Below are 16972 nucleotides of genomic sequence, written 5' to 3'. Positions count from 1 at the left end.
GCCCCGCTTTTCTGCAGCACTTGTCCTACTGACCAAGCCCTTGTTTTCGGCCCGGCCCCAGCTCGGCTCCCAGGACACGCACTCTCCCCTGGTTTTCTTCTTACCTCTCTGGCCACTCATTCCTGGCTATCTCCGTGAACACACTCTTCCTCGCCTACCCCTTAAATGCTGGCGTGCTCCATGCTTCTGTCTCAAGACCCCATGGCTTCGATAAATCTGAAAGCTCTCTCTCCAGATCACATCTACCAACCCAGTAAACTGATACCCCACAGATGTCTCAGAATACACCTTCCCAGATTCATTCATTCAGCACTCATGGACCACCTGGAGTCAACATGCAGTCTGAACTTATCCTCTCGCCCAAATCTGATCTTTCTCCTATATTCCCTTTCTTGGCAAGTGACAGTATCATCTTCCCAATCATCTAAAGCCAAGAAACCCATAACTCATCCTGACCCCTCTCTCTCAACACCCAACACCCACACTCAATGCTGCAAAATTCCCCCAATTCAGCAATATCTCCAGCTCGGCCCCTCCTCCACTCCATCCCCACTCTGATTGCCTTCATCCCACCTCAACAATTAAACAGTCACTGAGGGGCCAGCGGTGGCACACTGGTTAAGTGCACACGTTCCACTTCAGTGGCCCAGGGATCGCAGTTCAGATTCCGGGTGCAGACATGGCACCGCTTGGCACACCACGCTGTGGTAGGCGTCCCACATGTAAAGTAGAGGAAGATGGGCACGGATGTTAGCTCAGGGCCAATCTTCCTCAGCAAAAAAGAGGAGGATTTGCAGCAGATGTTAGCTCAGGGCTAATCTTCCTCAAAAATAAATAAATAAATAAAATAAAAATAAAGAGCCACTGAGCACTGGCTAGAACTGACTCCTGAGGTGGACATGATGGAATAGAACATGTTCTGACAGCCACAAAGAACGGTTCAGTATTTCCAAGCAGCTTTTTAACTTTGTTTCTATCTTTTTCGGTGACATAAATTATACATCTGGGGGTATCTATTACTTTATAGTTCAGCCAATGTTTTCCCTTCTCAACACTGAAATTGTTAAAATCAGTAACTGCCCAAATGAATGGAATGTCTATGTTTAAATTCAGAGATACTTCAAATAAAGCTAAATAACTCTAACGCTGAGGATCTGGAGACTCGTGGCTTTACTTGCCACAAAATACTAACACAACATTTTAGTCCACATAAACCATTTTGACATGATACCCATTTTCATATGGCCAACATTTTAAATTAGAACGGACACAAGGAGCCAGCCCAGTGGCATAGCGGTTAAGTTCGCATGCTCCACTTCGGCAGCCCAGGTTCGCTGGTTCGGATCCCGGGGGTGGACCTACACGCCACTTGTCAAGCCATGCTGTGGCAGGCGCCCCACATATAAGATAGAGGAAGAGGGGCACGGACGCTAGCTCAGAGCCAATCTTCCTCAAAAAAATGGACACAAATTGTTAGCTCAGAGCCAATCTTCCTCAAAAAAATGGACACAAAATTGTGAGCAGTTAGCTACATCAGCTCTCTCTTCATATTATTACATCACACATTTTCCAAATCTAAAATCCAGCACAGAATGTCAGGGATACTAGGATATGTTTAACAAAAAGAACAGGAGTCACCAGAAAAATAATTTTTTTACAATTTCCATGGCTGAAAACAAAACTTCATCTAACTATGCATTTAGGCACATTCCTTCCGGCCAAAATAGCCGAAAAGCTCAGGCTCTTCAGGTTAAAAGGAATCAGTGCACCTAGTCCATTCCTGAGTTATGGTCATGTCACTCTAAGTTATCACCAATCCCTCAAATATTCAAAAGTCCAATTTTAAAGAAATATCTTTCCCCATTGGGTCTTGCTGACATCCTCTGAAGTATATAGGAAATTAGACACAGACGAGAGGGAAGTTCTAAATAGACTGCTCAAATCAAAAATAATTCCTCTGGGAAAACACGACGTCTCAGAATGAATCAAGTTAATCATCACACTCAGGAATCATTCGACACGGCCTCTACAGAGCAAAGGTCCCGAGCCCTCGAGAGTTTTCGTTCTTGTCAGGAAGGCGATGCTTGAACACACGTGTAGCAATCAGAGGACAAGCCATTTTAAGAAAGAGCCTTGAAGTGGGTATTCTAGGATCAGGGAACGGAGAGGCGGGGTGAGGCCCTACAGCGTGTGGGCACCGGGGTACAAGCCTCACACTTGGACATGCTGTAGTCGACAAGACACTGATGTTTTCTAATAGGATTAAACTTGCTAAAGGAAATTTTCTAACATCTACCCGGCAAGCATACGTGCAGACCAGCTGGAATAAAGGAGACGACAGAACGAAAGACAGAACTAAATCTTGCAAAGGTAATGAAGACGCTTCCTCCACCCCCAAATGCTGCCCCAGCCCCCAGCACTCGCCCTTCCAGCAAGCACAGGGGCTCCACCGGCCCCAGGGTCCCAGCATTCTCAGTAAGCCAGTGACTCAGACATTCATCCTGCCCTGTCTTTGAGGAATATAGCACTGCTGGGGGGCTCTTTCTTAAATGGTTCTGTATTTACAATTCCTTCAATACAGAAATTCAGAACAATTAAGTGTTTCCTTTGGCTTGCACAAAACCCATTCTTGTCGGCACTATAAACGGATAAATTCAATACACCACTCATGACCCCCTTGATTTCTTTCCCAAGACACTCCCTCTCTAGGAAAAGAAAGAAATAATTCGACATATTCTACTCATCTCTCAAACACTAATGACTAATCAGTGACCCATCGATTCACTTAAGTTCAACCCCACCCAACCAGATAGGACCGAATGTAGGTGTTTCCAGACTAATTCACTTGGCATCTCAAGACATTTCATGGAAGCCCTTCCAAGTCTTATCATTGTTACTCTCCTTTCCATCAGTAATTCAGCTCCAGAATAAAGTAACCATTTGTCACAGAACTGGACAGGGTCTTTGAGGAAGGAAAACGGAAGCCCAAAGTAGCTAAGCAACTCCCAAAGTTCCCTCTGGCGGTTAATAAAGGACCAGGCCTGCCACCAGGATGCCACATCCCCAGTCCCATAAACTTCCCCTCTCACCTAAATGTCTCAATTTCACATGATACGGAATCTATTACCATTGTTTGTTTTACTATTACTCCTCCTGAAACCAAAAGAAATCTGTGTCATGGCCTTCACCCAACTTCTTGTTCTTGATTATAATTCTGACACAATTCAGAGCAAATGAAACCCAGGTGGTCAATTAACAAATATGGACCAGAGCCCCTCTATCAGGCATCACACTAGCCATGAAGATACAGTGGTGAACAAGAAATAGTCTGCCTTCGTGAAGCCCACAGACAGGATAATTTAGTAAGTTTAGGCTTAAAACTAAATTTACTTAAGTCCCCTGACGCATCCAACAATGAGCTAAAATGTCACTTTCTCCAAAGCATCAGAGAGCTTCATACACACCACAATCGATTCATAACGTAATTTAGACTTGCTGCTTAGATATAATTGTTCGGGTCCCCAAATACAAATCACTACTTCGCAGATAAAAATAGACATACATCAATGATATGGAGGGATAAATTCATTTTTCAACAATTGTTCATCAAAGGTCACCTCCAATACTCCATGAGGCTGAGTATTTATCATCAATTTACAAGACACAAGATGTATATTAAAAGTAAGAGAAAACAATTTTATAGCAGTCTCTAAACACACCTGTGATGCTGTCACCCTTGCAGCTATGCAACAATTTATAATCTAAGAATACTTTCCACACACATTATCCCATTTCATAGCTCTATAAGAGTATCTGTTTTAAAGATTAACAAACTGATATTCAAGGAAATTAAGGAATCTGCTCAAGCTCCCAGAGCTGGTAAATGACAGATCCAAAACCAAGCTAGAGTTTCACAATTCCAGACCCCTGGACTTTTCTCCTGAACCACAGTGTCTTAGTAAATGCTCCTACCCAACTGTTTCCATTGATGCTACCACCACTAGAAATAATAATAGTTAACTTTTCTTAAACATGTACTCAGAAGCTAGATAATGTTCCAAGTCTTTTATACAAATTAATCAGTGATATATTATTTACATAAGAGTATATCAGTCATAGTCAAATTTAAAAAAAAAGTTATGTGATTAAAAATATTCACAATGGCATTCGGAATATAAAGCCAGTTTTAGACAACTGGCTTATTGTAAGAAACTCAACCAAAGGAAGGGAAGGCTGGGGGCGGAGAGGGAAGAGCAAACCCCAGGAGGCTCACGCGGCCCAAAGGAAGAGGTTTCCCACCAGATTCCAAAACTCCGACTGGTTTCACAGAGCATAAAGAACAGATCACATGATTCGCAGAGCTTCTCTCACGCCTGCATTCAAATTTGGCATGAGCAAGCTTGTTTCCCAACTGCGGACGTGTCCAGCAACGCTGAAATCCTTAGAGAGGAGATCGACACCGTGGGTGGGAGGCCAGAGGGCTGGGGTCCAGCCACAGCGCGTGGCGCTGGACTCTGAGGACAGCCACAGCATCTCCCTGTGCAGCGAGGTACAGAGTTCACATAAATTACCTCATTTAATCTGATCTCATGAAAACCAGAAACAGGACAGTGACTAAGCCCCCGGACAATGAGCAGGAGGCGATTGAGACCTTTTGGAGGAAAAAGGAAAGCCACCAGGAAGAAGGAGCATTTGCTATGGGTCAAGCCAGCAGCCTCGAGCAAAACTGCAGCCAGAGGCGGATTAGAGGGAGAGCAGAGGAAGGTGAAAAGAAAATAACTTTCGTCCAATGTGTTAACTTTCACATAAACTCTTGGGCCAAAGACGACACTTCCATACGCCAGCGCATCCTCTTTCCACAGAGGGGGCTTGCTTCAAAGGAAAAAGAAGCTGACAAAGACTCTAATAGGTGGCCTCAGGCTTAGTCAGGAGAAAACAGCCCCTTTACCAGAAAACAAATGCCCCACAGTAATACAGAAAGAGGTTTAAAAAAAAAAAAGAAAAAACAAAATTAAGCCTCCAGGAATGACTGAAGCTCCTTTCTGATCAATTACACTGACATTCCCAATTCATCTTGGTCAGTAAAGCCAAAGAGCGACAACTTTGCTTCCTGCCATCTTCCATTCTCTAGCTGGCTGATGAGTTCGCTTCAAATCTCTCAGCCACTGTTGCTTCTCCATTGAGCTGAGTCCCCACAAATGGGAAGAAGTATATGACCATACATAGTAGAACCTTTTAAAAATGACAACTGCTAATATTTATCACTGCTTCCTATGTGCCAGGCACACTGCTAACTTTACGATGAGGAAACTGACACTTAAAGAGGTGCCATCTTGCCCAAGATAACACAGTAGCCCAGATTTGACTCAAGCTGCCTTATATGGCTGCTGGCAAGCAACCAACCCACCCAGCAAGAACACACCACACCCTTGTAGGCCATGACAAATCCAGTCCCTGTTTTTTTTAATAGTAATAGCCCTCACCCCAAAGATCAGGATCCACTGTAATTAAAACTGTACAGCACTACCGCCAGTGGGAGTGGATTCTAAGTTGATTTGCTGATATTGGTGCTAGGTCTGCCTTTTTGCAAAGCACTCCTTCCACTACGTGACCCACCTCACGTCATGTCCACCAGCAGCAGCAACAACTATGCTGTGGGTACCGTCCACACAACAAAGCTCCTCTAGCAGGACGGCCAAGGATCAAAGCCCACCTCGGCCAGGGCCAGCACCACAGTCTCCAGCTGCCTGCGGCCCACGGCCCGCGGCCCACACTGGCATGAGGAAAGGCAGGAAGAAAATCTTCAGACTTCAGAAAGAGGCTTCTGAAAGGCCAATGCCTTCCCCCACAGGGAAACTGGCAAGAAAAGCAATCCACACGCCTGGTTAAACAAACAGGAACAGACCTTAAATGGACAAAAGTAATATTATTGTTTCTTTAAACCACCTACATAATATTTACATTTTCCCAGGGCTGGGAAATCAGTGCCTGCAAGTCGATGGGCCCAAGTTCCCCTTGGCTGTGCCATTCAACCTGGATCTGCTGAAGGCCTGGACCAAAACCTGCTGTTAGCTTACTTTATCTCAAGGTTCCACTGAAACTTCTTAGAGTCCAAATAAATCACCTGAACTTTATTCCCTTGGAAAGCGCCATTAACTGTAAAAGGCCATGGAATGTTCAACTTCACTTTAGTATTAATATTTTCCTTCCCATGTAATGTATGTAGCTCTGCTGTTTTCTATTTTCACAAAAATCTTTTGGTTTTTGTTTGTGTTCCTGTTTGAGAACTAGATCAGATATACATAAATCTCTCCGACTTAACTGGCAAAATATCAAACACTATTCCTCAAAGCAAGCATTTGTGGGAAATTTTCAGAGTAAACTTGTTTGTTTATTTATTTATTTATTTGAGGAGGAGGAGGATTAGCCCTGAGCTAACATCTTCTGCCAATCCCCCTCTTTTTGCTGAGGAAGACTGGCCCTGAGCTAACATCCATGCCCATCTTCCTCTACTTTATACGTAGGACGCCTACCACAGCATGGCTTTTGCCAAGCGGTGCCATGTCTGCACCCGGGATCCGAACTGGCGAACTCTGCGCCACCCAGAATGGATCATGCGCACTTAACCGCTGCGCCACTGGGCCGGCCCCAGAGTAAGCTTGTTTGAGTTGTCTAAGAGGATGAGGATTAGCGAGGGTTCACAATCTATCTCAAGTCAGAAATAACTCTTCATATCTTTTTAAAAGATTCACTTAATTAAAATATTCTGAAAGAAGGAAAAAGTAAATAAGGGCAAACTAGGAGGTAATCGGATTACAAGAGATTAAGCAACAGTTTTCAACAGCAGCCAGCCTTCAAGCAGACAGAGACGCCAGATTCCACCTAATTGCAATTTTTCAACAAAAGACAATAAGCTTGTAGGTAAACAAGGGAAAAATTCTCTTTGCTAGGTGAAGTTTTTACGAGTTGGTCCTACCTTCCTTTTACCAATAACTAGTCTAGGTATTTGTAGCATAATTTAGGCTCCTCCAAATTCTACCACAGTGGTTGGAAAACTGGTGATAAATTTACTGAAATTCAAAGATAAACAGGCACGTCCAGCCTCCAGCTTCTACAGGGCTGGTAAAGACCCATCGCCCAGCTCCCCACCCCGTCTTCCGCGGCGTTCCCAGGACACCGACGCTTTCTCAGCAGTGCCTCTCCTGTATCATAATTATGGGAGGAACAAGTGTTTTGCTCCGAGTTTCAGTGATGTCAGCCTGAAACACACTCCCAAGTATTTCAAAATGCCAGAATATGTAATGTCCCTCTGGTACAAACAGAGTAAGTCAAAAAATAACCTGAAGTTCAGATGACCACAAAAAAAGGGGAACTATCTACCAGCCAAACACGCACAGCACTCAACCCAGGGCTCTCAAGATTTCCGCCCGCCTCACAGACAGATGCGCAAAGGCTGGGCTCAGCCCCTTGGAAGAAGAGAAAAGTATTACATTCACTCAATTAAAGGAATGCAAATTAGAGAACAATGAGTTTTTTCCTCTATTTAAATGACTATATCCAGTGGAGCTAAGGATGCAATGAAACTAGTTAAAAATATAGCCTTCAATTGGTAATATACATACCTGGAGCCATTAAATGGTCACCCCCCCTTATGCTCTGTACAATTCTATTTTGTACATCTATCCTAAAAAACTAATCCATAATGGAGAGGTTTCTTGTTCAAGATGTTCACTACAGTGTTATGTATAGCAGCAAAAATCAGAAACATTCAAGTTTTCCAATATTTGGGCAATAATGCCTATTCAAGAAAATACAATGTAGACGTCAAAATGATAGCTGAAATTATACAGCAATATCCCATAACTGTAAGTTTCAATAGTAGGATTCAAATTTGTCAGTACAGTATTCCTCAAAAAATTAAAAACAGCATTACCATATGATTCAGCAATGCCACTTCTGGGTATATATCTGAAAAAACTGAAAGAGGAGTCTCCAGGAGATATCTGTACACCCATGTTCATAGCAGCATTATTCACAATAGCCAAAAGGTGGAAGCAACCCAGATGTCCATGGACTGACAAATGGATAAACAAAATGTGGTATATACACACAAAGAATATTATTCAGACTTAAAGCAAGGAAATTCTGACACATGCTACAACATGGATGCACCTTGAGTGAAACAAGCCAGTCATAAAAAGACAAAGATTGTATGATTTTTCACTTATACAAGATATTTAGAGTAGTCAAACTCACAGAAACAGAAAGCAGAATGGTAGTTGCCAGGAACTGGGGGGGAGGAGAAATGGGGAATCATTGTTTAATAGGTGCAGAGTTTCAGTTTTCAAGATGAAACAATTCTGGAGATTGGATGCACAACAACGTAAATATACTTAACACTACAGAACGGGACGCTTAAAAATGGTTAAGATGGCAAATTTTATGTTATGTATATTTTATCACAACTTCTTTTAAATGTCAGTACAGTATGATTAGACGTATGTAAAACAGACTAATGAAAACACTGGGAAACAATTTCATGAAATATTTGGATTAGGATAGTAAGAGTATGCACCATTTTGCCCCAAACTCTATGATTTGATTTTTATGGCACTCTTTTTATTAAAAAAAAAATTTTAAGAGCATATTGCTCTTACTACCCATAAAACCCAAGGCTTAAAGTCCTTCCAGTAAAAATTACATGCTTATGAGAAATAATTCACTTCTTTAGCACATACAAAACAAAGATGGCGTCAAATTTTGAACTAATATCTTGCTCCAAACCCCACGAGAGCAGGTTTCAATCTGTTTTGTCCACCAAAAGCCTAGAACCTAGTCTAGCACACTGTGAATATTCAATAAATACTTGGGAAATGAATTTAGAAAATGACCTTCACAAACTTAACACACAAATTGTTTGCCCAATCTGCATTAATTTCTTGAAAACACTTTGCTGATTACATTCTAAATCTCTTAAATCCAAGATATTCTAAATCTATTCTTGTGGTCACCAATTCCTAAATTCATTCTTTTCCCCCTTTAATTATCTCACTTTGTTTAGCATCTGAAAAAGAAGTGAGGGCTGCAATATATAATTAGTAAATTATTCTTAGCTGGCAGAATCATGGAGCAGTAGTTAGCAATTACAGACCATAAAATACCTATTACTCTTGCCATTTTAATGCTCTATGAAATAATGGGCCCTGTTCTCTGTAAACTGAAGGCAGAGTTGCAGTTAGAATGCCCTTAGGATGGTTTTATCCTATCAGCTCAGATGTGAATAAAAGGGAAGTTCCCCACGCAAAAGTTTCACAACCCCAAAATGCTGGTATGCGTGACCCAAGATGGGCTGAGAAGAAACTATTCCCAACAGTGAAGGGCAAGTCCCCCTTCACAAGGAAGAATCTTTGCAGTGGGCCTGGCTGGCACCCCACCCATCCATCTGCAGCCATCTACAGGATGCAGATTCAGACCCCTGGCAGGAGTCAGCAGCTCTGCTTTAGCAAACAGCATCGTCCAACAGAAGGACACTGCGAGCCACAGAGGAAATTTAAAATTTTCCAATAGCCATATTAAAAAATAAACAGGTAAAATTAATTTTATTTAACTCAATACATCCAAAATAGTATCATTTCGACATATAATCAAGATTAAGAAATGACTGATCTATTTTATATTCTCTTTCCTTTGCCATGGAAATCCAGTGTGCACGTCATACTGACAGTGCCTCTCAATTCGGGCTGGCCACATGTCGGTGCTCAACAGCCACACGTGGCTAGTAATCACCAGCCTGGACAGGACAGTTTTAAAATGATGGTCATTTCCATTTTGTAACATTTTTACATGCATGTCACGCTTTATGGGCTCTGATACCCTTCCTAGTGCATAACTGGCCCTCTCCATTAAAAAAAAAATATAACAGTAAACAAAAACCATTTCACTAGTCACTGATAGCCAAACCAGGACTAACTAAACTATTACGAGAAATCTGAAAAATCAGCCTCATTCAAGAGTCTGGTAAACTCTGGTTACTGTTCCTAACGCTGTTTAATGCATTTTATATCCTTGAGCGTGATTATGCTTCTGTTGGAACACGGTCACCTAAAATTTTAGGACAGACGTCAAGGGGGAAACGTGACTTCTTGCCCAGGGATGCGCTTCTCAGTCAACACTGCCATCTAAACAGATGCACAGCTTCACCACACTTTACACAACAGGTCTGTTCCTGAAAACCTGGAAGTGGTTAGAAGTCTTCTTTACTCTAAAGAAGCAAGCTCTTCAAAGATAAATTAAAGAGAAGTTTTGTCTATTTGATAAGCTTTTAAAAAATATTACTAAGTGAGGCTAATGACTTCGTTTTATTTATGGTTCTATCCCCAGAGCCAAGCCTGTATGTGTGTCTGTGTGTGTCTGCGTGTGTCTGTGTGTGTGTGTGGCAATTCTTCCCATGTCAACTGACATGTCACCTTCTCAGAGAAGTCAATCACCAATCTGAAGTAGCCCCCCCAAAGCCCTCTGCTGTTTCTCTTCATAGAAAAAATAAATTGTTTACAAAAATAAACTCAATAAATTGTTAAATGAATGAATAATGGACTTTCTTAAAATAAGGGGAAAATATATAAAGTGAGCTATACCTAAACCAGTAATAACAGATATGACCAAGAGCATCCATTTTTAAATGACTACTATGTGTAAGATACTATGGGGGCTTTTGGTCTAATGAGAGAGGGGGAAAAACTGTACATTTGTGTCTAAGAAAACACTCAGCACCCAGCACTGGGACCCCGGACCAAAAGGAGCAACAGTTCAGTTGTTCAAATGCCTACTAAGTGCCGGGCATTTACTTTACGTGCTGGGTAAACATGGTGGTCTCTGTCCTCATTAAACAAAACATGACAACCAATTATAAGTTCTGCTATGAAGGGAAAGAGCAGAGGGCTCTAAGAGGGGAGGGAGCCTGCTTCGGACTGGTGGTTCAGGACGACTTCTCCGAGAAAGTGACACTAAGTTGACATGGGAAGAACTGAGGGAAGCAACGCCAGGCCAAGGCTCTGAGATGGAGAACAACTTGGGTCCTGAAAGGAAGAGGCTAATATGACTAGAGTCCTGGTTACACACTGTTACTTAAAAGTTGTTACACCAGAGAGTGACCAATAAGCTGGGCCTGGAAGAGGCTTGCTTAGCCAGAATAACAAACTCCTTCCAGGCAACATACACTGGCTCTTCATTCAATTCAATGAGATAAGGAGGCAAACAGGCTAAGTCAGCTCAGAAGAGCAGCTCCTCTGCCTGCATCTATCTTATATCCGATTCCTTCTCCATCCTTCTGAAGAGGGGCCTCCCAGGTTGGCTAATGGCCTTGGGCCAAATTAGAGCTGAAAAGCCAGCCTGGAACTGGAGCCTTTATTAAAAGATGGCTACTTGTAGGAAGTTGGGGATAAGCAAGAGCTGGTGCTCGGGGCTAAGAGCTGATGATCAGGCCACACTAGAAAGCATTTGCTCAGCCTGGCTTTTTCCTCCCAGAAAATGAATGTTTACAGTGTGACTTGCACTGACTGCCAAAGGAAGTCTAAAAAGAATAACCACATTATTGGATATTTTTAGCTTTTCTTTTCATAAATGTTTTGTGTCACTGCTTTCCAAATAATTCCAAATCTTGCAAGTTAGCCAGAAGAAGAAATGGGGTAGAGAGTGTATTGTTCATATTGAGGTATGTGAGATTGGTGACTAACTTTCTTTTGAAATTCAGTTAAAGGAATGTGACTTTGAGAGTCCTGCTCACACAAACACAAAATTCCAATGGATTAATACTGTGTACGAACAGATTGTATCAGACACGAAGACAAGATGTGCCAATCACCGGGCACCAGGCAAAAGGACTGGCGGGAATGTTTCCAGTCAGTCACAGAGGGACTAACGGTTAGTATAAAATGTTAGGACAGCCAACAGACCTTTGATTTGCAAACTGTTATTCTTTTGCCCTAGTGGGTCTATCGCCAAAACTTCTAATAAAAGCACTGAATAAAATAATGCAACGCATTACTGTTGATTCCAGCGACAAGACACAGAACCAGAGAGCCACAAAGATATTTCTATTACCATAAGGAGAAAACCCACAGGGCAACCTTGAGGCCTGTCTGTGCAGTCTCACGGACTTGCCCTATTAAACCAATCTTCAATATAACTTTTGTAAAAGTGTGGGTGGTTCAGAAGACAAGTTCAGGTTTTTCAAGACTTCTTGACTATTCGACTTCTAAAGCAAAAACAGAGTCTCATTTCCTTATTCCTGTTAACTACCAAAGGCTCAGGAAAAAGAGTGAGCACCTTAGCTGCGGGGTGAGACAGGCTGCAGTAGGTCACCCTAGGAATCACTGGAGTCCATCTCTGCTCTTGGAAGTCTGAACACGTCCTGTATTTGATTTTGTTGGAAAATCAGAAAAGGAGAAGGATGAATTACACAACTGTCCACATTCTTGGTTCTGCGTGAAACAACAACATAGCAAATCCACAAGGATGAATTACGAACACCGTGATGAAGATGTATACAGAATAGGGGGTCAACACTTTAAGAAAGTCCTAAATCATAGACGTCCATATTTGCAAAGGGAAAACCGAATTTTAAAATTACTTTTATAGCCAAGAAGTAACAACTAGGAGAGTGCAATTTGAGTCGGAAAACTTGAGTCCCAGCCTTGCCCCTGTCTAAGTGTGGGCCCTTGGGCGAAGCCCTTAACAAGGCTCTGAGTTTCATTAGGTTCCTGCTCCAGAGGGCTCCTGGGAGAATCCTAAGACAGGGTACACTGAAAACCCATAAAGAGCCAATTATTATCAAACCAGGAAGGCATTCCGTCATTCAGCTAATATTCACTGACCAACCACTGTGTGTCACGCACTGACCAAGGCCCTGGGGATACAGCAATAAGCTGACATTCAAACTGACACAAACAGGCCACATGTTCGAACATTCCCTTTCTATCTTTCAGACAGGTTTTTAAAAGCCTTTTCCTTTTTTCTTTTTTTTTTTAAAGACGGTACCAACATAAAACAAGAAAATGATAACATTTTCTTTATATCTGTAAGATTTTTCTTATCGTTGAACACAGAAAGATGTGTCGGACTGCTGCTTTGCCTGGAAAGAGAAGAAAAAAATTTCTCACCCTCCTCCCCCTTTCTCTCCATCCTGCATTTACCACAAACATCTTGCTTTCTCTAGATATTTTCAAGAGTTCTAGAAACCACATTTTCCTGGCTTTCCCACAGGTGGTTCGGCACCAAAAACATTCACTTTTATCAATAATAGATCCCTATGGCAACACCTCTTTCCAACACTCTAGAGAAAAGATACATTTCACTTCTACCCTTTACGTCACAAGTGCTTACCTTATTCTTACAATCACCAGCATAACAAAATGAAAAAAGGCTTATCTAACCTTAGGTTATATTTAGAGTGCCTTGATTTATAAGTTTTACTTCCTTAACTCACAAATCTTATCAGAAATCTAACAGACTCACTCTGTCACTTCTTTGAACAAACCAAAATGCCCACTAAAAGTCAGAGTTTAAAACACTTTCTCCCCCTGGCAAAGAAGTCCTATAACTCAGCACCTTGCATATGTTATGTTAGAGGGAGAAATACACAGGAAATAAAGCTGCAGAATATACTTTAAGCTCTTCGAACAAAGAACTAGGTGTCACTGTCCTGACTTTCAGCACAATACCTCGAAATATACATAAATGCTTGCCTAATTCTGAATGCTAAATAAGTAACATCATATGAGTATAATATATATGCTGGATGAATATTCCAGAAATTAATGAGTATATCGCAGACACACTGCATGGGTATAAACCCAGGAAAAACTGACATTTTACTTTTTAAAGCATCAAATCATTCTTGTGCAACTCCGACCTGGATACGCTGACCCTTGATGTTAAGGGGCATCTCACACTTGGAGAATCCAAGGCCAGCAAGTGTTCTGGATACTAGCCACCTCTGACATAGACTTCACACTAGCACAACCATCTCTGACACGCTCAAGTCAGTGTCAAATGCGACAGCAACATCAACAAATGGAAGGAGAAAAAACAGAGAAGGGAAAGAAACAGGAGGCCAAGAAAGAAAGAGAAAAGCAAAGTGAAAAAAAGCACAAGGAAATGCAATTCTTCCATAACCCCTGCAGGTAGAGGGGATTTCTGACTTCCAACCGTCACAGCAAACTCATGTCACGAGAAAATAAAAGATCACTTGCTACACACTGAATGTGTCTCCCCCAAAATTCATATGAGGAAGCCCGAATAGGAAAGGATCTGGAGGTGGGGCCTTTGGGAGGTAATCAGCACATGAGGGTGGACCCACGCTGGGTCGTTCTAAGAGGACAGAGGGTCAGCCCTTTCTCCAGGTGAGGACTCTGCAAGAAGTCAGCCGTCTACAAGCCAGGAAGCCCAGGAAGACGTCCTCACCACAAACCACCCATGCCGACACTCAGATCTCCCACTTCCAGCCTCCGGAACTGTCAGAAATAAATATTTGTGCTTAATATTTGTGCTTAAGCCACAAGAGTTCCAAATAAGTATCTGTGTTTCAATCACCTAGTCTATGGTGTTCGTTACAGCAGCCCGAGCTGACGGGGACATCACTCAAAGTAACCAGCAAACCAGCGCGGCCTTGAGCCTTCGACAGCACACAGAGGGGACGCCGGTGCACCTGGACTCGGCGCAGCCCTCCCCGCTACTGAGCAGGGCCCCTGACTTCCCCCGCGCCCTTCACTGTCCCCTCTCCCCCAGCCCTCTCCCACTTCTGGGTTGGTAATTAAGAGGTTGGAAAGATTAGAATTTCCGAATCTTAAAAAGAAACCTAACCTCAGAAAGTGCTTAAATAAACTTAAAAGGTCTGGCAAGGAAAGCCTGACACATTACTCCGTTCTCAGCCCCCATAACTCATCGGCTGGCCCTGAACGATTTTCCCTGCTTCTAGTCTCCAGGACCCAATCGGACAGCACTGTTTGCTGCGCGCCTGTTATTTTTTAAAAGCAAGAAATCCGTTCCATGACAGCCCTCTCCCGTCTGACGCGAGCATGGCTGGCTGGCAGCCTCCTGGGGTGGCTCCAGGGCCCGGAGGCCGCGGGTTAAGCGCCGGACTTAGGAGTCCACCCAAGTGCCCCATTTCGGGGAGGCCTCCCTGAAAAACACGGTCCCGGTCGGCGACACCGGCCCAGTTCCCGTCCCATCTTTTCCCAAGCCGAGCTTCCCACGGCGTGCTTCCTCCAAAAAAGGAAGAAACCGGCCGGCGGCTCGGCTCGCGCCCGCTGGCATGTACCTAGCACCGGAACTTGTTTGCAAAACCTTCGGGTCACCATAAACTTGACTGTACGGGAATGCAGGACCCCGACTCCCGCAGCCCGGATTCAGGGAACGCCCACGGGCGCCAGGCCGCGCGTCTCTCCCAGCGCCGCAGACCAGAGGCGCCTGGAGCGTGAAGGTGGTGGAGGCCAGGCACCAAGGCCACCCCCACCCCACCCCCCGCGCTCCAGGCTACCGCACGGCCCCCAAGCCTCTCTGGGGCCGCCGGCCACTGAACGGACCAAGAGGGAGGCCCCGACCGCCGCCTGCGCTGGGGACGCCGGGGGTGGCCCGGACGCCTCCCGGCTCTCGGACGGCCCCCGGGGCGGCAGAAGCCATCTGGCGCGGAAGCAGAGCGGTCTCTCGGCCTCCCGCCCGTCCTCCCCCTTCCCCGGCCCAGGCGCCCCGCGCGCACAGGCACCGGCGCCAGGCACGACCCCGGCATCCAGATGGAGAAGCCCTTGTCGGCGGCCTCCTCCTCCCTCCCCGCGGGCATCCCCGGCGCGCCCCAGGAGACACGTGAAGGCGGGGGTCCTGCCGCCCCGGGACCTCCGGGCCCCCCGGGAGCGAGGGGGCGCGGGTCGAACCCCCGCCGCGCGCGCCACTCACTTGCTGGCCGGCGCGGGGCTTGCCCTGGGGCGCCCTCCGGAAGAAGGAGGTCCTGGCGGTGAAGAAGAAGTCTTCGGCGTCCTCCTCCAGGCTGCTGTAGCCGCTGCTCATGCTGCTGGTCCCGGCGCGCGCGGGGGGCGCAGGCGGCCAGGCTGGGGTGCGGCGCCTGCCCGCCCCGCGAGGTTCCCGGCGCGCCGCCCCGACCGCCGGCCGGCCGTCCTGCTGCAGCTGCGGCCGCCGCTCACTCGGCCCGCCCGCCCCTCCCCGGCTCCCCGCCTCCTCGCCTCCCCGCCCGGCTCCGGGCTCCGCGGGCCGCGGGCGCCCCGCCCCTCCCCGGCCTTCCCCGGCCCTCCCCTCTGCTCCCCGCGGGCGCGGCCGCAGGTGGGGGCTGCCCTTCCCCGGCAGCGTGGGTGGAACCCGGAAAGCCCGGCTCGGGCCCGCGCCTGCTGGGGCTGTGCTCGGGGTCGCTTCCCCAGCCTCCCGGAAACGGCCCGCTCCTCCGCGCGCAGCGACCCCGCCCGCTCGCCCGGGTTTTGGGGAGGGCGGGAGCGGACCGGCGAACTTTCGGCGCTGTCCCTGCCCTGCTTGACCCCTCCCGGGGTGCAGCGGGTGGCGGCGGAGATTGCCCTGCCGGGGGCGCGCAGACCCTCGGGCGTCCTGCAGCCGCTCCGCCCCGTCCTGACCCCTGGGTTAAAGTTAGCGGAGATGAGTGGGGAGGTAACCCTGGGTTGGGTTTATTCAAATGAAAACATCCTTTCTGGTAATTCCGTTGAGGTTCGGTCTTTCCCCCTCGCCCTCCTCTCTAGCGAGGGTGCATGCCCACATAAGCACGGCCAAGGTCGTTATGATCTGGGAGGCCACTTGGTGCAAAGAGGGGAGAACTAGTTTTAGAGCTCGAGGACTCGTTAATCAAACGTGATGTTAAATGTCCCCTCCCACAATCCGCTTTAAACCTACGAGGCATGGTTTCAGGGCTGGAGTGAAGGGCTCAGGGAACTCGATTCACCCTCCTACAAAAACAAAA

The 16972-nt window shown here is 45.7% G+C and overlaps 1 protein-coding gene across 1 annotated transcript in view; it reads right to left on the bottom strand.

Moving 5' to 3' along the window:
- RASSF3 (Ras association domain family member 3) overlaps positions 1 to 16203 on the bottom strand; it is a 65522-nt gene extending 49319 nt beyond the window's left edge. Inside the window, exon 1 of the mRNA XM_023643941.2 lies at positions 15949 to 16203. Coding sequence (XP_023499709.1) covers positions 15949 to 16059 — 111 coding nt within the window. The 5' untranslated portion in view covers positions 16060 to 16203. The remainder of the gene's footprint in view (positions 1 to 15948) is intronic.
- Between the last annotated feature and the right edge of the window lie 769 nt (positions 16204 to 16972).

This window comes from Equus caballus, chromosome 6 (assembly GCF_041296265.1).
Source record: "Equus caballus isolate H_3958 breed thoroughbred chromosome 6, TB-T2T, whole genome shotgun sequence".
Lineage (NCBI taxonomy): Eukaryota > Metazoa > Chordata > Mammalia > Perissodactyla > Equidae > Equus > Equus caballus.
Note: the sequence above shows the minus strand (reverse complement) of the source record. Positions and strands in the feature narration are given on the sequence as shown.